Source organism: Mustela erminea, chromosome 10 (assembly GCF_009829155.1).
Source record: "Mustela erminea isolate mMusErm1 chromosome 10, mMusErm1.Pri, whole genome shotgun sequence".
Classification (NCBI taxonomy): Eukaryota; Metazoa; Chordata; class Mammalia; order Carnivora; family Mustelidae; genus Mustela; species Mustela erminea.
Genome location: NC_045623.1, coordinates 66,993,069 through 67,018,711, shown reverse-complemented (window position 1 = coordinate 67,018,711; position 25,643 = coordinate 66,993,069). Strand labels below are relative to the sequence as shown.

General features: G+C 45.9%; 1 protein-coding gene and 1 long non-coding RNA gene across 3 annotated transcripts; both read right to left on the bottom strand.

Annotated features, from left to right (window-relative positions):
- Window positions 1–35: 35 nt before the first annotated feature.
- LOC116568040 lies at window positions 36–25,643 on the bottom strand. Of its 2 annotated transcripts, none has more exons than XR_004276481.1 (3): window positions 25,443–25,643; window positions 15,037–15,176; window positions 36–221 (listed from the first exon to the last, which is right to left on the bottom strand). It is a non-coding gene; the product is annotated as an uncharacterized LOC116568040 (long non-coding RNA). The 2 variants fall into 2 exon arrangements; XR_004276482.1 differs by lacking the exon at window positions 36–221 and adding an exon at window positions 886–949.
- LOC116568039 (phosphate carrier protein, mitochondrial-like) lies at window positions 22,768–25,304 on the bottom strand. The gene has a single exon (XM_032303489.1). It carries the CDS (start codon window positions 25,065–25,067, stop codon window positions 24,054–24,056), a length of 1,014 nt encoding a protein of 337 aa, XP_032159380.1. The 5' UTR covers window positions 25,068–25,304; the 3' UTR covers window positions 22,768–24,053.

Below are 25,643 nucleotides of genomic sequence, written 5' to 3'. Positions count from 1 at the left end.
TTTTTTTTTTTTTTTTAACTTTATTAATTCCGGAGAGAATGCAGAAGGGTGAAAAGCCAAAAATTATTATAAAACACTTGAAAAAAGCAGCCCCAATCTATGACAAGCTGGAGAGGAAAGCCTTCATGTGCTCACTGGAACAAAGCAGACACTCGGGATTTTTATAACAACTGAGAAACATTCTCCCTGGTCATCGGGTCATCTGTCTTCTAGGCAGGTACCTAAGCAAGGTGGAACAGGGAGAGAGAGAGACCAAAAAAGGACAGAATAAGAGAGGGGGAAGGGGAAGGAAAAAGAAAAGAGATAGAGAGAGGGAGAGGAGGAGAGAAAAGGGACCAGGAAAAGAGAAAGATGTTTGTCATTTAAAAAAGTATTGAATAAGGGGAGGTCAGTCAATGCTCTTTCTGAATCTTTTAGCAAAATAATTGTCCCTGAGCATTGCTAAGGCCAGGAGGCAGGGGAATAAGAAGAGGAGGTCTGTAATGGGTTGGATTTTGTCTCCCCAAAAGATATGTTCAAGGTCTAACTCCCAATACCTGTGAATGTGACCTGATGTGGAAAGAGAGCTCACAGGTAGAATCAAGTTAAGGGTGCTCATGCTAGATCAGGGTGCCCTTCTAAGGAGAGAGAAGTTTAGACACACACACACACACACACACACACACACACACACACACACACACCCGGAGAGGAAAGTACCATGAGACGTGGAGGCAGAGACTGGAAGGACAGTTCTACAAGCCAAGGAATGCCAAGCATTGCCAGAAAACACCAGAGCTGGGACAAGCAAAGAACAAACCTGCTCTGGAGCCTTTGGATACAAAACATGGCCCTGCCAACACCTTGATTTCAAACTTCCAGGCTCCAGAACTGGGAGAAGATCAGCTTTGGTTATGTCAAGGCACTCACTCCGTGGTCATCTGTTATGGTGGCCCTAGGAGCAGGGTCCCTAGGAAAATAAAGCATCCGGAGCTTCCTGTCATGGTGGAATGGTGTCCGCTCCAAGTTCTCATGTGGATGACCTCAGAACACAACTGTATTCTGAGAGAAGCTCTTTAAAGAAGGGATTAAGTGAAAATGGAATGATTAGGGTGAAGTTTAATCCACCTTAGGAGAGGATATTGGGACACAGGTGGCAGGAAGACCATGTGGAGACAGGAGGAGAAAATGAGCCAGCAAGCCAAGGAGAAGAGCCTCTGGAGATGGACCCTGCTGATACCCGGATCTTGGACTTCTAGTCTCTAGAACTGTGAGAAAATGAAGTTCTGTTGTTTAAGCCACCCAGCCTTGTGATGATAGCTCGAGCAAACTAGTAGAGCTCCGCCATCCTTCAGCGTTCCTCAGTGCCACTGAGTGGGGAGGGTGACTGGAGCCTCTCCTGTCTGCTTCTTGGGGCTGGCTTCCAGGACGGCCATGGCCGCCGCCTCAAGCTCAGATGGAGGAGCCAGCACACAGTGCTGTGGGCTCTGCCTGGTACCTGCCCAGCCCTGAGGGAGCACAGAATCGCTGTCTAGCTCCCATGTCAGCAGCCCAAGGTGCACCCCTGAACAGTCTGCTACCCCAGGTCACTCTCCTGCCCGATTCCCTACAGGCCTTGGCCTGAACCCTTTCTCCCATGACCTGGAGCTTCTTCCCTCACATGGTTTTGGACACCTTTCCTGCCACCCCCCCACCAGCCATTAGCATGAAGTGACAAGATACTAACAGTGACAGACTGGGGTTTCCACACCTGGGTGAATGATCCTTAGGTTTATAATTTTATCCCTAATCCTTCACTTTCTGTCAGGTCCGGGAATTCACCTTTCAGAGCTGCCGGCTGTTGAGTGGACTCAAATTCCTGAGGAGAATGTCAGAGCAGAAGGGTCTAGCCTCCTTGTGTGTTTTTATTTTTGTTTTGAACAGATGAGGAAACCAAGGCCCAGAGTTGGGGAGGAACTTGCCCTAGGTCACACAGCTATTTGAGGGTGAGCTGAATCCAGAACACCAGGCTCCTGAGGCCAGCCAAGCCCATAGCATGCTCAACACAAGTAGCCCAAGAATTCTTAGATAATACAATTAGGTCACTGTTTTTTTTTTTCCCCTGCCTCACACTCATAGTAAGATTTGGGGTGGGCTGCAGAGGTTGTGTTTTGTTTTGTTTTATTTTTTAATTTTCCCAATTTTAAAAGCACTCAGCATCTTATTTATTACAGCAAAATCCAGTTCATGTCACTGTTAATAAAACTGTGATTTAACAAAGGGCTTTTATTACAAAAATAAATTCCAGTAATAACTGCTCAACCAGACACTTTGCAATTAAAAATAAAACTGTGCAGTAAAGAGAAATGCAATTCACAATAAACTAAGTCGTTCCCTCTCCCTGCTCTCCACCCGCCTGGCTTCCACAATAGTGCTTCTCAACTGCGAACCATTTTCTGGCATTAGGCTGTTTAGTACTGCTCTGTTCTCCAAATAATGAAACAATTTCATATTTTTAGCTTGGGGCTGATTCCCGAACAGATAGTCACACTTCCTCTCAGTCAATAACCAGCTCTAAGGAACCAGGAGCCAGCAACACCTGCCCTCACCAGCCCGGAAAGCCAATAACACACCCCATCCCCCTCCCTGCCCACGGCTGCTTGAGTGTGTCCCTTTGCTTAAAGCAATCCCAAATTTTGATCTCATCACTGTCTAAGATGAAAGCACGGAGTGTAGGAAACCCAACGTAGGAGTCAGCTAGGGCTGCCGTAACAAAATACCACAGACTGGGGGCTTAAACAACAGATATCTAGTCTCTCGCTGTCCCGGAGACTGAAATCCAAGAGCAGGTCGAGTTCTACTGAGCTCACTCTTCCTGGCTTGCAGAGAACCCCTTCTCGCTCTGTCCTGGAGGGGCACAGAGAGAGAGGAAGCAAGACCTTTGCTGTTGCTTCTCGTAAGGGCGCTGATCCCATCATGGGCCCCACCCTTATGGCCTCATCAGAAACCTAATTACATCCCAAAGTTCCCGTCTCCAAATTCCATCACACTGGGGGTTAGAGCTCCAACGTATGAAGAGGGGGGCCCACAATTCAGTCCATGGTCCCCACCTACTTAAACAGCTGACTGGTTGTGTTTGCAGGGTGCTTACGGGCAAATTTGCACCTGGAATCATATTAACGGGGATAGTTTTTCCCCTGGCATGTCTCCTGTGCAAAAAACCTTTTTGCCTCCAAGCAAATTCCCCTTTAGTCTGTTGGCAAGGACAATTGAGAAGGAGTGGACTGTGTCTGAGTCCCAGGAGTTAAAAGCAAATGGAAGGGTTAATTGCTCTTCACAGCTCTGGAACTGTTTGGTTTAGCTGCAAAGGTTCTGATCCACTGGTAGTAGGAGACCCCAGGGAATTCCTATAATTCCCCCTTGATTATCGTTGCATTAATTCTTCACTCCTTCAACCTTTCTGTAGTTTATGGGTGAAACAGCTCTAAAAGAAGAGAACAAATTAGGCAAATGCTTTTGATTGTAAGAGCAGATGATACACACCCCACAGGCTCTCTTTTGTGGGTTTTTTCTATATATATTGACACAGCTAATCTTTGTTTCAGCAGCATGCATATAAATATTATCCAAGATGACTGGCATATGGAACTGTTATGAGTCTTTTAAGAAAATCTCCAACTGAATCCGATGTTTCCCATGTGGCACCTGATCCACAGTGGGTGTGGGATATTTATAGAACAGTAATAATGATATTTGAAAACACTGTAACGTCTAAAGCCTCTATTTCCCTGCAAATTTCATCTAGAAGGCTGCATTTTGCAGACATAAGCTCCTGCCAGCCATTCGCGCTGATTGCTGGAATGCGGGGCATTGTTGAGATTCACAAAGCGGCTGTTTTGAGCATTATTGCCTGTGAACCCTTCAGAAGGAAAGTCACCTTCTCATGTGGATGGAAATGTTTGCAGGTAAGGACTTGCCAGCTGACTTGGCCTTCCAGTGCTGGTATTTTGCTCTTCAGGAGAATTCCATTTTGGATGCATGTGCCCCTAAAAGCCACAGTAGGGCCTCAGGCTTCGTACGACAGTTCATGAAATTGCAGAATCAAAGGATCTTATGATCCGACAATCTATAGGCTGGGAGGGCGACTAGCTCCCATTTTAACCAATTTTCCTCCTTTTAAACCAACGAGGGTGTCCACAATAGCCAAACTATGGAAAGAACCTAGATGTCTATCAACAGATGAATAAATAAAGAAGATGTGGTATATATATATACAATGGAATACTATGCAGCCATCAGAAGAAATGAAATCTTGCCATTTGTGATGATGTGGATGGAACTAGAAGGTATTATGCTTAGTGAAATAAGTCAATTGGAGAAAGACAACTATCATATGATCTCCCTGATATGAGGAAGTGGAGATGCAACAGTGGGGGGGCAGTTAGGGGGGTAGGAGAAGAATAAATGAAACAAGATGGGATCAGGAGGGAGACAAACCAGAAGAGACTCTTAATGTCACAAAAGAAACTGAGGGGGGACGGGGGGAGGGGTGTAGGGAGAGGGTGGTGGGGTTATGGACATTGGGGAAGGTATGTGTTATGGTGAGTGCTGTGGAGTGTGTAAACCTGGCGATTCACAGACCTGTACCCCTCGGGCTAATAATACACTATATGTTTATTAAAAAAATAATAATAAAAAAACCAACGAGGGTATTGGTTTGGTGGTAGAGGTGGAACTGATGCCTTTTTGTTCCTCTCCCAATGCTCCCTCCATCACCCCGTAGCTGTTTCTGTTGCTTGTGTCATAGTGTGTGTCCTAGTGGATTCAGACCTATCATTTAATACATGTTTACTAAAAAGCTCACTGGGAGAATAACCTCTACTTTTCAGTGTCTACTATGTGCAGACCCTCTACCAGGCCCTTATTTGCAAACCCTCATTTCGTTTTTTTTTTTTTAAAGATTTCATTTATTTATTTGACAGAGAGAGATCACAAGTAGGCAGAGAGACAGGCAGAGAGAGAGGAGGAAGCAGGCTCCCCGCTGAGCAGAGAGCCCGATGCGGGACTCGATCCCAGGACCCTGAGATCACGACCCGAGCAGAAGGCAGCGGCCCAACCCACTGAGCCACCCAGGCACCCCCCTCATTTCATTTTTTTTATCAGAACTTTATGAGGCAGGCATTAACGTCCCCATTTTACACATGGGAAAACAAAGGTTCAGAGAGGTTGTCCAAAGTTCCCTGACTAGGAAGTGGCCAAGTCAGTGTGGGAAGCTGGGACTGTTCGGCCCTGTAGCCCCCATCTTGCCATTGGAGCGGAGGAGGAGGAGAAGGTGAAGCCGGAGTAAGCAAGACACGTTCTTCTCTCTGGACAGACCGGAGGCCTGGGCTTTGCATATTCACAGCTGGGGGGCCCAGAGGCGAATAGATAATGCCCTCTGCCTGGGAAGAACATTCCAGGTTTGTGGGAGACACAGGTATAAACAGAAGCAACAGCTTGTGTTCCAGGCTGGACAAAGAAGTGTTGGCAGGGGGTGCGGGGGATGGCAAGGAGTCAGCCAGCTACGAAGGGGGCTGGGAGGGGAGGTAGGCCTGCAGGCAGGGGACCTGCATGGAGAAGGCCCAGGAAGTAGGAAGTGTAGAGGGAGAGGACCGTGGTAGAGCGACTGACAGACACCAGATCACAGAGGGCCATGGATGTACTGACAAATTCGGGGGTAGACCTCACCCAGGAAGCCTGAGGGTCACAGACAGGGAGGGAATCTGACTTGGACAGCTAACCTATTCAGTGTCGGGGAGGCCTGAGCAAGGGGTCCAGGCTGGGGGCAGGGTGATAGTGACCATGGGAAGTGACAGAAGGGAGCCTGACAGGAAGCGAGATGGACAGGGAGAGCAGAATCAGGGGCGACTTCCAGGTACCAGAAGAAGGGGGATGGGAGGTGGCGGGCATTGCCGGCAGTTTAGAAAATGTGGAGGCTGAGATTCCCCTGAGAGAGAGCTAGAGCCAGAGGATGGGGGGAGTAGGCAGGGGCTCCGGAGAGGAGTAAGGGGCTGAGCAGCCGGTGGGCTGGAACAGGGAGAGTGACAGTCGGGAACAGCCCAGCAGTGCTCGGCAGCCTGGGTAGGCACAGAGGAGGGGGACTGCGGGGTTGTCCTTGGGGTGGGCTTGCCAGCAGGGTGAGGGAAGGACTGGGGCCCAGGTATGTGAGTATGTTTGGGCATGGCAAGGAGGGGGGGCCAGGATGAACTCCCAGCGCACAAACCCCACAGGACCTGAAGAAAGCCACAGGACAAGGTCACGTAAGTCTCTAGACAGTGGTGCCAGGGTGACTTGTGTCAGATCTTCCAGGAAGCTCCCCAGTCAACAGCGGCCAGACCCCAAAACAGCTGCTCTAAGCACAGCGTTTGCTGCCCACCTTCCTGCCGGCGTGAGGCTGGCTGTGTTGCCAAGGCAGCGGGAGCAGCACATCTGAACAGCGTCTCCCTGGCAACTCCACTCAGGTCACACATGCCCAGGGCAGCATGGGGAACAGAAGGAGCACTGGATCGGGAGTCTGGGGAGATCACCCACGGGTCTGCCATGGCCCTCCGTTACCCCATCTGGGAGCCAGATGGTCAGTCTGGTCCCTTCTGGCTCTTTGAAGCCATTAGTGCCAGCTCAGAAGGGGGAACCCGCAAGAGGAGAGGCAAGCGCCTTCAGGAGAAGCCCTTGCAGGGAGGTCGGCGCACCCTGTCACAGACAAGCTAAGGAAACCCACGGGGAATTTTAGCCCATGTCCCCGGGCCTATGTGGGAGTCTACATACTGTTGGGGAGCTCAGCAGAAGGAAAGTCTTGGGCGCTTGGCAGTCCCTCTTGGCTCATGGCGGCTTCAGACCTCAGGACAATCTCTTACATGCCTCATGGGTGGCTGTTTCTTAAAGATAGTCACCATGAACACACCCTCCAGTGAACAGGACACCCGGGCGTGGTGCTTCTGCACCTGTGAGCCTGGCGACAATGCTTGGAGGTGGACATTACCACGCCCACTTTCCCGGCGAGGAGATCAAGGCTCCCGTTTGGTTAGGGAGCTTGCGCAGGTGGCTGGGCCGGAGTCTGCCTCCAGATCCGTCTGCGCCCACACGGAGGCGCAGGGACCTCAGGAGACTCACCCACTTGTCCAGGCAGAAAGATGGCTGCTTTGGGGCCACGGCCATTTTGGGGGATGTGCCACATGCTAAAAAGTCACCCTGAGGGTCCAGGTGGCCACTCTCAAGGAACTTCCAGTGTGATCAGCAACCTTAGAGAAGGTTTAAGGAAACTGCTTTTATGGGATTTAGACCCGTGGGAAAGATGAGCCCCCTAAGCAACCAGTGGCATGGCCTGTCTGGAAGCCACTGGCGACCAGCACCCCCCTGCCCCCCGCCCATCAATGCACCCCAGCAGCTTCCCACCGAGGCTGCACACATCTGCCCTGCCGCTCTGGGGCAGACAACAGGAGATGACACGTCTACACCAGAGGGAGTGTGAGCCCAACGTGTCTAGGAGGAGAGGTGCTGGGGGCTCCTCCTCTCCTCCCGGGCCCCCCCCCCAGCCCCACAGTGCGTGGACTTCCATCTGTGCTGGCATTTTCTAATGCAGCCTGGCAGGTGCTTGGGCTGCGGGGCAGGAGGATAAGGGTCTGGATGGAACGTTGGTTCATTTTTGTGGCAGGAGATGGATGAGATGTTTGAGGGTGGCAGGATGCACTCTAGTTCACCACCTTCAGGAAAGGATCAAGCTGGTGGAAACAAATTCAGTCATTCCAATTTAGAAAAAGGCATCTTGAGGCCTTTTCCTTTCTTTTTGTATCACCCCTGGAGTCTCTCTTTCTTCTTCTTCTTCTTCTTCTTCTTCTTTTTTTTTTTTTGTAAGATTTTATTTATTTATTTATTTGACAGTTAGAGATCACAGGTAGGCAGAGAGAGAGGAGGAAGAAGTCTCCCCGCTGAGCAGAGAGCCCGATGTGGGATTTGATCCCAGGACCCTGGAATCATGATCTGAGCCGAAGGGAGAGGCTTTAACCCACTGAACCACCCAGGCGCCCCTCTCTCTCTTCTTTTTTAAGATTGTATTTTTAAGTAATCTCTATACCTAGTATGGGACTTGAACTTACAACCCTGAGGTCGGGTTGCACACTCTTCTGACTGAGAAAGCCATGTGTCGCACTCCTGAAGTCTTAAATTTTAAATTACTTTTTCATTCAAAACACATTTATTTTTAAAGGACTGGCCCATTGTCATTTTAGAAACCTTACCCAGAGTTGAGTTTAAGGAGCTCATCGGGTACCTTTAACTACAACTTGGGCTTGCCAAAGACATAGTGCACTGCGTATATTTTGTTTTTAGAAGGATGGGTTTAATGTTCAGACTTCATCTGACTGTCATGCCCACTACAATTATGGATAATTATGCTGTCTTGCTGAGAAATCACAGCAAGATATGGGCTGTGCAGAAGAAGACAGACTGACACACAGGGTCTGCCTGATAGATTCAGACCTGAAATCGCCATGTTTAGGTTTTAGTAATGGCGCGGAACACGAAGAATTCTCTCATGCTGTGTGTGTGTCGTGGGGAGGTGGAGAATGAAAATTACTTCCAAAAACAAAAAGCCCTTTCCAACAGTGCAAATGGAGGTAATCAGTCATCTAAAAGGAGGTAAGAAACAGGGAAATAAATAAAGGACTGAAAAATTAGGATACTTTAAGACTGAAAATGAGGCTTTGTTTGTAACATGCTCACAAAAAAAAAAAAAAAGGGAAAAAAAACCCCATCAATCTCTCCATAAAGGAGACAATTACTGGCATGTAATTACTGGTGTGACAAGCCTCTGTTTCTCATTCCTCAATGCAGCAAATATTGATTAGGTGTCTACTATGTACCAGATTCCAAAGATGCCAATTAAAAAAAATTAAAAATCCTTAAATGTCAAATTCTCTTGCTATCCATGTTACAGTCACTGGATGATAAGACATTTAAAAAAAAAAAACCCTTATAAACATTAGATTTCTAAATGTTAGTATACTCCTTTCTTTTCATGATTTAGATCCTGAAACAGATCCTCCAAAGGACAAATAGTTTTAAAATATAGTGGAGGAATTTTTCATCTAGAATGAATTTGGGCATTTTGTATCCTGGTGCATTTCTGATTTGGGCCACAGACTCTTTGGAGCCAAGAGGGGGGCTGCACAGACAGATGGGGGCTTGAGGGGGCCAGGGTGAGAGCCCAGAGGGCCAATGGAGAGGGCGGGCCTGGAAACCAAGGAAAACAGGGCAGAAAGGAGGAGAGGAGGCTAGTGGTGGGAATTGGGGCCGCTGGCTAATATGAGAAAGGCTCCTGTGTGGTTTACCTGTGGCTTCCAGAGCCTCAGTAGACAAGGACTGACTTCCGTCTAAACCACGCTGGTGAAGCTTGACTCACAGTTCTGTCGCTTCCTGGCTGTGTGATCTTGACTGTGTTACTCAGTTTCCTGTGCCACGGTTTCTCATCTGTAGAATGAAGACCCCTCACACAGGCTCGTGGTGAGGACTGAATGAATTCATCCCTTTCAGTGCGTGGCACAGTGCTCTGTAAATGTTAGCTCTTACTATTGGAAGGAGTGATGTGGACATTTTCCCTCTTTTGACTACCCAACATCCAAATCTCTTCCTGTGTGGGTCCTGGAGGAAGCAGGGCTTACTTTGCCCAGAGGACACAAGAAGGTGGGCCTAGGGCAGATAAACACACAAGACGTCCTGGGGTTTTAATCCTGAGCGAGGGTAGAGGTGCTGGCCCACACTTGGAGATGATTGGCAGAGCTGGTAGCCATGAGCAAGCATGGCTGGGTTGACATGCTGGGGCGGCTGGACTGCCCCTGTGGTAACTTAGCATAGTCTGGGCTGCCAACCTCCTTGGCTCCTGCCCCTTCTCTTGCAATAAATTCCCTTTCTGCTGTGTTAGCCAGAGGCCGTCCTATGGTTTGCAATCGAGAACTCTTAGAGGAGCCATGCTCCACAGTGCTGTCAAATACCACCTCCTGCTAGAGACCACAGGGAGGAAGCACAGCCCCCTGGACTTCTCGCAGACTAGAGAGAGAAGGCAGACCTCAAAGTCCATTGCCGAATCCATTGCGAATCCAGAATGACTCCAGAATGGAACAGCAAGACCCCAGGGCAGCTATCCCTCATAGGGAGAACTTGGTAGACTGCCCAGAAGGGCCAGAAGCATCACGATGGAGCCCCTAGGAGGGCAAGGCCAGGAGCGATGACACACCATACCTCTGAACTTGAAGATGGCAGGGGGCTGGGAGGCCGTGGAGGTAGGGAAGATGAGCAAACATTTACCCAGGGCCTAAACCATGGCTTTTGGGTCTCTAATCCTTTATTACTATTTTTCTGCCAACTGCTTCCTTGCAGGGAGCGGGAGATTTTTCTGCAAGTGGGGCAGGGGTGTGTTTATCCGATTGTTGCAAATTACATGGTAAACACAGATCCCCCCCGGTTGAGGCAGTCACCCAGTCTCTTTGTTAGATTAATAAGATTACAACAATCTGGGCAGACTTTCAAGTGTTTATTTTCGAAACCTTACTTCAGGGGGTGGTAGTCACATAGTACCAGACCTGACTGGCTTCCTCCTATTTGGGTAGAGAGTGTTTCTGTTCCAAGGGCTTATTTTCCCACATATGGAAGGGAAAAAAGATCATTCACCCTTAACTTCTACCAATTTATAATCAGTACCCTATAGCCTGTTTTGCGATCGACAAGTTAGTGTTTATTTTAACACCTACATGGCGGTTGGCCTTTTCCTGCAGATTTTAAAGGGAATCCCTGTTACAGGGAACGATTTCCTGCAACTTGAAAGCCTTTCGGCAGACTGGCCTTCGGTCTGTTAACTGTACGCATTTCAATAAAATTGACTCAAAGCAAAATTCTGTAACACAAACCCTGTTGACTTGCTTTATGACATTATGGATGTCGCAGCTCCTTGGCGAAAACACACCACTCCTGCCACCCAGGGCCAGGAAGGAGGATTGGGGAACTCAGGGGGCACAGCTGGGCTGGTGGCTGGAGTGGTGGTCTTTGCTGCCCTTTGGTACTTCCCATCATGGTCTGCCCTTCAGACTCACGGCTCAGCACTGTGGGCCACGGGCTGAGTCCTGAGAGCCGTGCGGGAATAAGAGGGACTGATTCTGATCTTTGCCTTCAAGGAGGTTTCAGCTCAGCTGGGACCAGAACCCTTGGTACCATCCCAGCACACAAGCACAGAAAACCTTCATCCCAGGTCAGAGTTGTGTGTCCTGCCTCTGGTCCTACCACAATTTCCCTAGGTCCACCCTGCCCCATTCCACTCTCCTAACCCACAGCCCCAGACCCAGCTCCTTGGCCCCCACTGCAGATCCCCCGCACCCTAAGAAGTCTCACACTCCCTCCATCAGCTTCCTCCACCTGCTACGTCCTCTTTCCCTCACCGCATTCTTCCAGACCCAAACACAGGGCCTGCGTTCTGGAACTCATCCCTCAGCCTTCTCACATTCTGCAGCACCCACCTGGTTTTAGACTTGACTGCCTCCCTGTCTGATTCTCCCATGAGGCTCTCTGGGAACATTTCAAATTCTTCTTGATATCCCCACATGCTGGGCTTGTGATGTACCAAATACTGGGAATTTTTAATAAATGTTAAATGAATAACTAGATGAATGAATGAAAAAAATGATGACTATGCTGGTAGAGATACCAGTAATAATTAGCTTTATTTAAAGGCTTTTCAGTTTATAGGGGTTTCCTACTCATCAATTTATATAATCCTCATAGCAAGTTAGAAAGGTGGTTACTCTTGCCTGAATTTCACAAAGAGGTTAAATTATTATGACAATAATAAGAGCTCGAATGTCCAAGGGCTGACTGTGTGTCAGGTAGGCAGTCATCTTTTACCATTGGGGAAACTGAATCTCAGAAGCTTGTCTAAAGCCAGAGCCAAGATTGAAGCCCACATCTTGGGTCTCCAAAACCTTTGTTGAGTCCCTGACACCACACTGGCAGACAGGGTAGCGGAGCCAAATCTGCACAGATAAAGGGCACCTGAGCTAAATCTTAAAGGACTGAAGTGAAGATCAGTGAGGGTCGGACAACGTGGTCAGTGGGACTCACCTAGGCAAAGGAGGGAGCTGGAAGTCAGCAGACCAGACTTGGGGCCTGGCCCCCAGGAACAGTGTGTGAGCAGGAAGCGATCAATGTCAGTGGCAGGGGGGTGTGGGATCAACTCACCACAGGCCTCAATGCTCTGGGTAAGCTGCTCAGACTTCATCCCGCAGTGGTGTGGGGTGTGTGTGTGTGTGTGTGTGTGTGTATAGAGGGGGCAAGGATGAACACTGCAGGAGCTTTTGAAGTATTCTTTTTTTTTTTTTTTTTTAAAGATTTTATTTATTTGACAGACAGAGATCACAAGTAGGCAGACAGGCAGGCAGAGAGAGAGAGAAGCAGGCTCCCCGCTGAGCAGAGAACCCGACGCGGGGCTCAATCCCAGGACCCTGGGATCATGACCTGAGCCAAAGGCAGAGGCTTTAACCCACTGAGCCACCTAGGCGCCCCACTTTTGAAGTATTCTTACATGTTAGTAGGGGAAGGAGCTGAGAGCAGCAACATCAGTTACAAACTATGACAATAGTTCGGTCAAGTTATAAGATGACTTAACATGAAGTAGAAATACTAAAGGGTAAACAAATACAGGACATATTGAGAATATTTCCCATCCCTCTCCCGTTCTCTGTTCTTAGGCCAAGGGAATTTCTTCTATGAAAAACTTCCCCACACTCTCCTGGTTCGGGCCCCTGTGCCTCTGTATGTACTGTTGGCCCTGCCTCAGGTTCTCTCTCCCCTACACACCCCTACCCCCCTGGAGAATACCTATTTATTCTTCAAAATATTTCATAGATGTAACTCTTCCAAAATCTTTCCTCACTACAGGCATGATGGAGCTAATGACCTCCCCTTTGTAGGATGTACATACTTCTGCGGGGACATCGGTGTGAGTGGAATTGTTTCTACATCTGCTTCCCCTGAGAGACAGTGAATCCTGCAATGGTTGTAACCGGTTTCTGGTTTGGGTTCCTGTGCTTCCGGTAATGCCTGACCCACGCTAAGCATGATGTTGAATGAATGAATGCATGTGGGCATAAAGGAGGAAATGAATGAGTGATGCTATTATTCCCCTCCCTCTTTTCCAGCCATTCCTGATGTCCGATAGAAGAAAGCTAACTTGTCATTCTCTCTCAGATGAGGTGTTTTATCTTGAAAAATGCCCCGAACTTAAGCTTTGTTTTTGTGAAATTAGTGAGTGTCTCATTTGGCATCCATCACTAGCAAAAAAGGCCTGGGTGGAAAAGGAAAGGAAGAAGAGGAGAGAGGGGAAGCATGGTGGGCCATTGGCTGACAGGTGCTGTTTGATAAAGAAAAACAAAACACCCAAAGGGTGGTGGGCCTTTCATATAAGTGACCTCCGAGGAACTTTTTCCTCCCAAAAGGAGCCAATAGGAAAAGACTTTGAAAACCGTAAGGAACACTGGCAAAAAGATGTATTATTACCTGACTGGATGGTAAAATATTGCCTTGCTAAGTAAGAGCTAGCTTTCCATGTTCCTATCCTTCGAAAAGGATGATTTTTAATATTAAATGTACTCTTTTCACTTACTAAGACACACATTAATTATGAGGAAAATGTTTCCAAAACATAAATTTGAATCTGTTGATAAGCACACAACTTCACAGAAAAGTAGGAAGTAATGGAGACCAGCAGCTTAACCTGCGCAGGGAAGCCATCTGTGACTTTGGAACAAGCACCTTTACTAACTGGAGGGGGCACGCCATTGTGAAATGCTAAATTAAATACCACTAAACATTATTACGGCTTCACAAAGTAGTTACAGGCTTCAGTAAGCGCACTTTTATCACAAGGACACACAATCGAAAGCCAAATAGTTCAGTTTAATGTGCCAAAAATACGCTCACTCCATACATTGTTAGAAAGAGCAGTAGGAAAAGAAATCTGAAATTTGCTGCTAATTCATTTGATGGCAGCCAACATCGCCTATCTTCCTTGGCAAGAGGGCCGTTTTTCTATGCTGTATTTTGCACACAGAAATCTGCATAGAGTGATTTGCATACCAAAAACACATTTGTAAAGGAAACTGTTTGCCTAGAAGCCAGGGAGAGATGGGGTTGCCTCTGTTGGCTTTTACACACACAACACCCCCAGGCTACTTGCTTTTCATTTCCCTATACACGGCATTTCCACAAAGGGTTATGTACTTTATGAAGCATTAAAAATTAAAGCAAAAAATCTTGTATATATCCAAGAACAACCATAAGAACAATAACCATACAGGCTACATTTCTCTAGGCTAACAGACTTCAGTGTTGACTAAGGAGGGGGTAGTCGCAACTAATAATAATATAGTGAGCTTTTATTTTATATCAGGCATTCTGCATAAATTATTGCAAATTCTCACAGTCTTCAAGATAGGTGCTGTGGTTCCCCATCTCACCCAGGACGACACTGAGGCTCGGTAACTTGGTAAGGTAACTTGCCAAAGCCACAAGAGCCAGCACCGGTGAAGCCAGGTTTGGGAATCTGTCTCCTCGCTCAGCCCTTTCCTGCCACACCCCTGCTGCCTCTCTTGTTCCCCAGTTTTGCTGCATACCGTTGTCTCATTTCCAAGGGCTGAATCTATCAGTCTGGGGTGGGGGGTAGGGAGTCATGCTGGGAGAGGTGCACCCCTTTGGTTTCCTGGCATTTTTTCTGACCAGCGCTTGGAAGCAGGACAGCCCATCTCAAGGCCCAGTGAAGGTGCCCAGTAAAGCAGCTCAGTGACGGACACGGGGTGAATGGGCAATGGCCTGCGATTCAGAGGGTGTTGGGGCTGTGAGGGAGGCAGCTTGGTCCCCTCACAAAGAAGGTACATGGTATTTGAGAGGCACTGGAACCCTCCGGCTCAGTGCCCATGCACTATTGCCCATTTGGTGCTAGCCCAGCTGTATTCTTGGAAACACAGAATGGTTTTGTGTGTGCTTAATTACAATGCTACTTACAGAGAATTGATCAGCAGTGAATCAGATGCTTGATGTATTTCTTAAGGAAAAAAACTTGGTGGTGGCACTTTGGAATTTGTTTGTCTGATGAATCCTTTGGATTCCTCCAGGGTACAGCCTTCAAAAGAAATTGGTCATTTCTGGAAAGTCAAGAGAAGGAAAAGGGCAGGATGAAAAGACAGGATGACTGCAAAGCAGGATTATAAACTTTTGCTGTCTTTTCAGATGTTTCTTTGTGTGTATTTTCTCACCTACTTTCTCTTTTTCAGGGGACAGCAAAATTTATCCCTAATCATCTCTCGTTATTTGTGGATTGCCATTGTCCAAAGATTCCTGGCTTTGAGACTTCGTTATGATTTAGTCACTGTTAGAAAGCAGTTTTTCTGATACTTTCAGTAATAAATCTCTTTTAATCTGATCTATAGTTGCTCTGCGTCATAGCAAGTTCCGGGCTAAAGCAAGTAAAGGGACAGCAAACTGCTGCGGGGGCAGAAAGTCCCGGTTTAAATCCTGGTTTTGTCACTATGGTTTTTACCTCACTTAATCGCTCTGAGCCGCTGTTTCCTCATCTGTGAAATGGGGGAGGCTATAAGGGCAGAGCCTTCTTGGCCAACAGCTAGTCCACTCTCCTTCCTTGCTGACAGCAGCAGCAACAACGAACCCATGTTTATTTGGCTCCAAGTGGACCTAATCCCAGCAGATGCATTGCACCGACCTAAGTCCCCTGCTGTTGCTGGTGAGCCGTTTATGGAGGCCACAGGAAAGCAAGTGACCTAATTCTGGCCAATGAGGCCAGAGGAGAAATCTGGCAGAAGCTTCTGAGGAAGATTTTCCTCTCTGATAAGAGAGACAAATGAAGAGAAAGCCCCCCTGCCTTTGCCCTTCTTGCTTCCTGGTCTGGATGCTGTTGCCAATAAATGACATTTGGTGCTAAGGCAGCCGTGTCTTCAAAATATGGGGGAGCATCACATATTAAAGATGGCAGAGCCAAAGGACTGGAAGAGCTTAGGTCTTTGGAGTAACTATTGAACCATCTTGGTTGAATCAAGATCTATTGAACCAAACTTGGTTTACCTATCTCCAGATTTCTCCTTAACAATAAACGTCTTTTTTTAAAAAAAAGATTTTATTTATTTATTTGACAGAGATCACAAGTAGGCAGAGAGGCAGGCAGAGAGAGAGAGAGAGGAGGAAGCACGCTCCCCACTGAGCAGAGAGCATGACTTGGGGCTTGATCTGAGGACCCTGGGATCATGACCTGAGCCAAAGGCAGAGGCTTTAACCCACTGAGCCACCCAGGCACCCCCAGTAAATGTCTTTTATTGTTTAACCTGTTGTGTGTTGGGTTTTGTGCTGCTGGCAGCGGGCAAAACAAAATCTTAACTTACACAAATACCAATCTCACAAAATGGTTATAAATACAGGATACGATGGATGTAATATATTTAGTATAATACCTGGGCCAGTGAATTGCTGCTATAATTATTAGTAACAACAGTTAGTAGATACAGGTGATGATCGAAGAGAACAAAAGTTTCCAAACACAACAGGCGAATCAAATGAATGGTACTGATTCAGCACAACAAAAAAGCTTTGTACTTTTGGTAAGGGTCGGGGGAGACATCGAAGTCTAAGACAATGACTGCAGCGACAAATCCTCGTGTCTGGGAGTGAGATGTAAGTACGGGCCTGAGTGCAGACGTTAATAGAGATGAAAGGACTGGGGCTCTTTGCCAGGTTTCCGTCCACCCTCTTACAAACGGACAATCGCCCTGTCAGCAGCTCTGATTCATGTCTGAAGACTAACAATTACGCGTATGTGAATTACCAGCCTTGCGAAGGAGCAGAACGCTTTCAACCCACAAAATCTCTTTCCAGAATACCAAATTTTACTAGCATTTTCCAAAAACACGTTTTATGTCTTTGAGGCAGGAGAGATAGATATACTGACATATATTAAACATATAATAACTTAGAAATATCATTTCCTTAGATATAGCCTGCCATTTCTGAGTGCTGTCATAACTCACAGGACAACATCTAGTTTACACATGAAATCACTAGTTTTTGAAACAACCTAATAGAACACAAAGGATAAACCAAGATAACATGCGAAAGTACCTAGCATAATAGCAGTGATATCATAGATTGGACACTCAGTAGTAATTTTATTTTATTTTTTTTTAAATATTTTATTTATTTATTTGACAGACAGAGATCACAAGTAGGCAGAGAGGCAGGCAGAGAGAGAGGAGGAAGCAGGCTCCCCACTGAGCCCGATGCGGGGTTCCATCCCAGGACCCTGGGATCATGATCTGAGCCGAAGGCAGAGGCTTTAACCCACTGAGCCACCCAGGCGCCCCACAGTAAGCAATTTTAAAGTAAGCCAGATTTCCCCCTTCACTCTGCTTTAGCAAAGAAGCAAATGACAAGATATCAGTCAGTGAGGATTAAACACACACATACTCACATCCATATCCACTTATGTATAGGGTCAGTGTACCTCTGTCCAAAAGCCTTATACTTTCTATGGCAAGACAATAACATTGATTTTCATAACCGATAGACACGAAGCTTTCCGAGTCTCTGAATTATTCATCATATTTGGCAGAGTATAAAAAAGAAGTACTCAGGCATATAGACAAAAGTTCATCAAGAACTGAAGACAAAAAAGGATTTCTGGTTATCTTGCAGTTAATTAAATAAAACCACCAATTCTTGAACATTTTGGTTAACTGAGATTTTCTTGTACTTTATACACACATCTGCTTTTCTCAAAAGCCATCTGCTCCTCTTTCTTTCTTACAGTAAAGGGCAAAACTGTTGGCAGCTCAACTCACATTGTGAGGTGATTCTCCAAAATGAATGATCTCTGTGTCATTAAGAGATGGAGATACCATTCATTCCTTAGAGGCGATTTCCAGCCTTTAGGATGACATACTGGGCTTTTCCTTACTCACTTATATGGAATTTAACATGACAATGACACCAGCTAGCGGCTTACTTTTGCAGCTGTTGTCTCTGTGGGTTTTTTTTTTTTTTTTTTTAACCCTAGGTTTCTTATTGTTTGACTTGAAGTGTAATTGACATAGAACATCATCTTAGTTTCAGGTGTACAACATAACAATTCGATATTTGCGTACACTGTGAAACGATCACCACAGTAAGTCTAGATTGAGAAAGACAGAAGTAAGGTCTGTATCTTGAAGGAAAAGATATCTGAGGTGTATGTAATAGTCTCAAGACATTTTTTTTATTATAACAGCTTTATTGAGATATAATCACATATCACGAAATTCATCTTTTTAAAGTGTATTCACAAAATTGAGTGTATTCACAAAATTGAGCAACCATCACCACTAATTCCACAACACTTTCATCATATCAAAAAGAAACTACCCACTACACATGAGTGGTCACTCCCCATTCCTCCCTCCCAACCCTCCAACCCCACACCAGCCTCTGGCAACCACTGATCTACTCTCTACGGGTTTGCCTATTCTGGACATTTCATAGAAATGAAATCACACAGTATTTGGCTGTGTCGATCCTTAGCATATGATTTCAAGTTTCATCACGTTGTAGCATGTATGTTATTTTGTCGAATAGAGTTGTATTCCTTTTTATGGTGAAAATATTCCATTGTATGGATATGAAATATTTTTAATCTATTCATCAGTTGATGGGCAGTTGGGTTGTTTCCACTTTGGGACTATTGCAAATAAAACATCTCATATCTTGATTGAGGTGAAATTAATTTAGCACACAATTAATCATCTTTAAGTGTATAATTAAGTGTCATTCAGTGCATTCAAAAGGTGGTTCAATGACCACCTCTCCCTGCTTTCAAAACTTTATCACCCCAGAAAAATACTCCATATCCAGTAAGTAATCACTTCCCTTTCCCTTCACCCTAGCCCCTGGTAACCACTCATCTGCTTTCTATCTCTACGAATTTGCCTATTTTGATGTATTATAGAAATCATACAATATGTGACCTTTTGTGTCTGACTTTGTTCAGTTAGCATAAAGTCTTTGAAGTTCATCCATGCTGCAGCATATATTAGTACTTTGTTCCTTTTTATGATTGAGTAATATTCCATTCTATGGATAGACCACAATTTATCCATCAAACAGACATTTGGGTTGTTTCCACCTTCTGACTTCTCATGATATTTTAACATCCCCCATTGTCATCATCCTAGTCCGGGCTTCCCTAAATTCTCTCACTGAATTACAGCAACATTTTAACTGATCTCCTCTCCCCCTACTCCATTTGTTTCCTGAAAGTCATTCCAGCAACCTGAAAGTCATTCCATGCTGAAGGTCAGCATTCCATGCTGAAGGTCACTCCATGCCCTTCGTGGGTTTTCCAATGGCTGTACGAACGATCTAAGGAGCCCAGATTTTTAAACATGAACTACAAAGTAGGAGTCACCCCCCTCCTGTTTACCTTTCCGACTTCATTTCATACCCCTCCCCCTAGAACTGGAAGGCTCCATTCAAAATAAACTTCTCAGTTCCTCAAAACCATCAGCCTTTCTCTTTCTTCAGGGCAGGTGCACATGTTGTGCCCACTGCCATATACCGTCTCTTTGCCGGTCTAACTCCTACTTATTCTCTAGGTCTCATCTCAAATAGCAGATGTGCAATCTTACATATACCCTGTACTTCTTCGCAGCACTTTGCAGAACTGTAAATTATTTTTCCTACTAGACTGTGAGTTCCATAACGGCAGGAAGCATGTATTATGCTCATCACAAAAACCCTTCTGCCTAGCCCAAAACTAGGCATATGATAGATGATGATTAATAGTAGTTATAGACTGGACATGGGCAGAATTATCAAATTGCCCCTAGAATTTTAGATACTCTATTACTGAAGGTCTTGAAATACATGAACACACATACACACAAATCTTAGTTATAATTACATTGTCAGAACTCTCCCTACTTATCCACTCACTCAAATACAGCTTTCAGAAAAGACAAGACCGTGGTGCCTGGGGCGGGGAGCTCATCAGCTGAGCATCTGACTCTTGACTTTGGCTCAGGTCATGATCTCGGGGTTGTGAGATCCCTCACAACCCCTCAGTCGGGCTCCACACTCAGTGCAGAGTGTGCTTGTCCCTCTCCCTCTGCTCCTCCCCCTCCTCACTCTCTCTCTCTCTTTAAAGAATACATTTTTAAAAATTCTAAAAAAAGAAAAAAAAAAAAGCAAGATGAAGCCTTTTAAATAATATTAAAATTTAAATTCCCTTTCAGGGATGCCCAGGTAGCTTAGTCAGTTAACCATCTCACTCTTCATCCTAGGTCAGGTCTTAATCTCTGAGTTGTGAGCTTAAGCCCTACGTTGGGCTCCACACTGGGTATGGAACTTACTTTAAATAAATAAATGAAGAGATAGATAGATAAATAAACAAATAAATTTCCTTTCAAACTGTTCTTTGTTCATGATTTTTGAAAAAATGATCTTTTAAAAAAATATTTATTTGACAGAGAGAGAGAGATCACAAGTAGGCAGAGAGGCAGGCAGAGGGGGAGGGGGAAGCAGGCTCCCTTTCTGAGCAGAGAGCCTGATGTGGGGCTCAATCCCAGGACCCTGAGATCATGACCTGAGCAGAAGGCAGAGGCTTAACCCACTGGGCCACCCAGGCCCCCCTAAAACAATGATCTTTCAGAGCACATAGAACAAGCCTACTATAACTGAATGGCTGCCTATCAAAATGTGATCTTCTGACTTCAGAGATTATTCTTGCTTTTGAAAGGCTCAAAAGAAATACTTTCTAAAGACACACTTAAACAGTAAGGAAAAATACTCGTAACATTAATACCTTGATTCTTTCTAATCTTTATCAGTGTGGTTTAACATGTAAATATGGCTTTTGTTTTTCAAGATTTTACCTACTCTCTTTATTCGCTTCTCAGAGAACAGATCAATGGATGAGATTACAGCTCCCGATCATGAAATTAATTTCATATACTTGAAAAAGCTACTTTGATCACCACCTGGGGGAAAAGATAAATAGCCTAAGCCAGCTTTTTTAGCTGCAGGAACTGAAGATTAGAGGAAAGAATTAGAAAATGTGATAAAATAAAGCCTTGAAACTGAAGTACCACAAGTTACAAGAAAAAAATTAAGACACACTGTTTTTATGACCATCAGTCCTCTCAAGTTAGGACTGACGCACTGACCTGATGTGGAAAATGACTTAAATATTAAATTAAATGTATTTAAGTATTTAGCAGTTTGATTACTTCTAAGCAATTATGCCATAGGTTTTTCCACAACTGAACCATGTTACAAACTTTCCATTAGTGTAAAATTAGGAAAGCTTTATAGTACAAATAGAAATCCTTTTTTACAAAAAGAAATGTAAAAAAAATATTTTTGAGGGTTTATAAAAAGCAATTTATGAAAAAGATAATTATTTGTTATGTCAAGGTGCTGAGCTTTAGTGAAGAAAATGTGAACTCTGATTCAGACTGTATCACTTATTAGCTATATGATGTTGAGAAAGTTACCTAGCTCCTGAGTCCCAGCTTCTTTATATACAAAATGTACAACTTCAAGGATTGAGATTATGAGAAAATGCACATAAATTGTCTCACAATACCAAGGCACCTGGGTGGCTCAGCCATTGAGCATCTGACTCTTGGTTTTGGCTCAGGTCGTGGTCTCAGGATCAGGGGGCAGAGCCCCTCATTAGGCTCAGCTCTCAGTGGGGAGTCTGCTTGAGATTCTCTCCCTTTCCCTCTGCAGCTTCCCACCCCCTACCTTCCCACCTCCATTTGCGTGCATGTATAGGCTCACTTGCTCTTACTTAGGTAAATAAATGAATCTTAAAAAAAAAAAAGTCTCACAATACTAGACATATACTATGGCTTTTCTAATTCTAACAGATTTGCATAATTTCACAGAACAGTAATTACAAAGTAAAACATTGAATAGAAGTTTAAGTTGTACCAAAGGAATAGTAACTAGGAAAAAAATCCCCAATGACTTTGAACGTAAAAGAGTCATTAAATTATTTAATTAAATTAATTTTTACTTAGTAATCTTACTTAAATGTATTTGTTTATTAACCTTTATTAACCTTACTTGAATTAATTTTTATTCTTTATTGTTAGCTACTGTGGCCCCTATTTAGTCAGACATTTATAAATCAGCAACCAAAAAAAAGTGAATAGAAATCTAGGAACTGAAGAGGAAAACTGCTGACCCAAACTAAATAAATGACCATGTCCACGATAGTCAAAATCATAGCCAAAGAGTTCTCCTTAGATTATAATCCTGTAAGCATACGCAGTGTATACTGCAGAAATCATCTGGTGTTCTCAACAGAACAATCAAGAAATATCGCAGAACAGAACAAGTGGTATCCTGAAACTCCACAAAGATTTTGCAGCAACCCCCTAAATTATAGTACAGATAGAACTTTACTTAATAAATTGTTGACCAAAGAAACTTCCTACAAACATTTTACAAGGCAACACTAGACAGAAAGACACTTGTCTTAAAAATTTCCAAGAAAGATCCCACACAATTTAGTCCCTTGAAATTTATCATTCTCCTTCACTGAGAACTTCTCTTTTCAAAAACCTGGACACTAAGTGCCTACGGAAAGTCAGTGTCTTAATAATATATAGTATCCTTCCCTTGCGTCCTCCCCCAAAACAAACAAAATAGGACTAAATATAAATTTGATTCTAGTTCATTCACAAGTTCTGATTTTTCCAAGTTCTTTATTATCAAATCAAGACAATTCAAATATACTTACTTAAATTTAGACATTTTTAAACTTCTGTTAACCCCTAAACAGTTTACTATTACACAGTTAAAACATCCATATATTTTAAATTTGCTGTCCTTAATACAAGTTAAGGCAATCATGTAACACTGTGAAAAATTGCAGCAAATATCACATTAAAGTTTATTTCTTACTTACATTCTACAAACATCTCTAATTCACAGTTGCACTAATTTTATAATTTCCCCAATGAGAGATGTGAAGGCTACAGAAAACCATATGTGCTTTATAACTTCAGTAAATTTTATGAACCTCAACCATCATAAGGATCATGGAAACATGTACCAAATTAAATGAAGGCATTTGTGACATTAAAAGTGAGATTTTCCTTCCAAAGTCACCAAAACCACTCTTTAATATTCAACAAAAAATTGGAATTGCAGGGTTTCGTGTGTGTGTTTTTAAATGTCAGGGTGGTATGATCTTCTTTGGATGTATGGCTGTTGAAAGCTGACTTGTACAAAAGAAATTTTTAGAGAACAGAGGCTTTTCTTTACATATTTATTCCCAGAGCCTGCCCTTCATCTCATTTTGGTTTTCCACATTGATCCAATTGTAGCACTTCCTGGAGAGAGCTATGTTCTAATCAGCAACATCAGGAAGAGAATTGGACAAAGCAAAATGAGAAAATGCAGATCTTCTCATGTCACGTCTCTTTGAAAACAGTGAATACATTCTAAGTTACGAGGCAATAGAAGCCACCATTTATTTAACTTTTAATAGTTTTTTCCTGTGATGGACATGAACAGGAAACATGGAATGAGTCCTTCATCTATTCAATAGGTGCACGATTTCTATTGAGGTGAGTAGCAGAATTTGACTTTGTTCCCTGCCCCACGCGGTAGTGCTGACCTTCAAACCTCATTAGTCGGCTATTCAGTAAATCTCCACTGAATGGTGACTCAAAGGAGAAACAATCTAGAGACCCTAAATTACCTAACATTACTTCCCGTTAAGAATTTTCTCCTTAAAGTTGCCGGAAAGCTACCGAGTTAAAGCAGCCGTGCCGATTCCCCAAAGGTAATGGTTTGGACTCCTACTAATTGAAAAGGCTGCAGTTGGCAAAAAAGGAAGGAATCAGTCCTTTAAAGAGAACTCTGGACTACATTTCGTCACCTCTCCAACGCTGGAAAACGAAATATGTGATACGCTAGCACTGCCTGGTCACTTGGGCCCAGGGTGGCCGCACGAGCTGCCAAATCCACGCCTACTCCTGCTGCTTCTGGGTTGGGGGAGCTTGGGCGGCCGGAGGGCGAGGCAGCTTGAAATAGACCTTGACCGAGTCATAGATGAACCACTGCAGCGCCGTCAGGGTGCCGATCATGATGATGCGGGCGAAGAGGCCCTTCCAGACACCCTTAAAGCCCAGTCTGCGCAGAACCTCGAAGGCCGTGCTGCCCTTCTCCTTGTTCAAAACGGACACGACGGAGTCGGCCGGGTGGGACACGACGGCGCAGAAGATGCCGGCGATGTAGCCGGCCACGAAGGTGACGGCTAGCTGCTCGGCCTTGGTGCACTGGCATTGGGGCTTGGGGACCACATACTTGTAGAGAGCCTCCACCGTGCGCTCGAAGCAGGCGAACTTCATCATGGTGTAGGGGATCTGCCGCAGCCACAGCGGCGCCACGCCCTTGTAGAAGGCCCACAGGCCCTCCTCGGCGAACATCCGCGGGGCGGCGGCGCGCAGCATGCGGGAGAAGCCGGGCTGCGTCTGCATGCGCACCTTCACCGCCTCCATGGGGGCCAGCGCCACGTCGGCAAAGAACTCAGCGCTGGCCGACGCGGCCAGGTACAGGCTGGTTCTCCACTCGTACGCCCCCTCCGGGCCCAGCAGCTCGCTGTAGCGGATCTTGAAGACCTCGTAGAGCCCGAACTTGAACAGGCCCTGCAGGGAGTACCCCAGGAGGGTCGGGGCCCAGCCTCGGGCCAGGCCGCGCAGCCCGTCCTCGCGCACCGTCGCACTGAAGCCGCTGAGGATGCCCTTGTACTTGCCGGGGTCCGCCTGCATGCGGCACTTGACCAGGTCCAGGGGCACGATGGCCGTGTGCGTCAGCCCGCAGCTCAGCATGCCGCCCAGGCCGCACAGCAGCAGGTACCTCGTGGAGCCATACTCGTAGCTCTGCTTCTCCTCCTCCCCCGCCGCCGCCGCCCCCCAGAGCCTACCCCGGAGCGGGCCCGTGCTTCCCGCCTGCCGGCCTCGGTAACCGTCAGCGTCACGCATGACCGCGCCCGCTCCGGTCACACACTTTGGTCTCCCGAGCTCTTTCCTCGCAGGGGCCGCGGAACAAGTGCGTGTGCGTCGTGCGCTTCCCCCGCGCGCCCGCGAGCCCAACGGTCGGGTCGGTCGGTGGGTCGGTCGGGGTGGGCCACAGGTGCAGCCGGGAGCCCCCAGGCTTCTTCTGCCCAAGCTCCAGGTGCGCCTGCGCAGGCCCCACCGGCGGGTGAAGTGGCTGTCCCGAGTCCCGCTCCCGGGTTGGGGGAATCAAGGAGGAGTGTCCCCTTGCCCTTCACCACCAGGACCGTCCTCCATCCCTCCCTCACGCCTCCAGGGCCTCCCGTCAGTCCTCCCTCACCTGAGGGGCAGTGGTCCCCTCACCTTGAGTGGTAGGTAAGGCTTTGCTCTGTCCAGCCCAGCTACCTAGTCTTCTACTAAGATGCTAAAGAAATAAATCAACAGGTACAAACAGGAGTACACACAGGAATAGGCAAGCAGATAGATCAGGAGTTGGACGAGGGGACAAAGAGTCGCCATGCACTGCTGCCTTCCTGAGGGGCCTTTCTGGAGTCCGTGCCTCAC

What these genes read in the sequence shown, in the direction of transcription:
- LOC116568039 (XM_032303489.1), bottom strand. Translation starts at nt 25,067, where the DNA reads ATGCGTGACGCTGACGGTTACCGAGGCCGGCAGGCGGGAAGCACGGGC.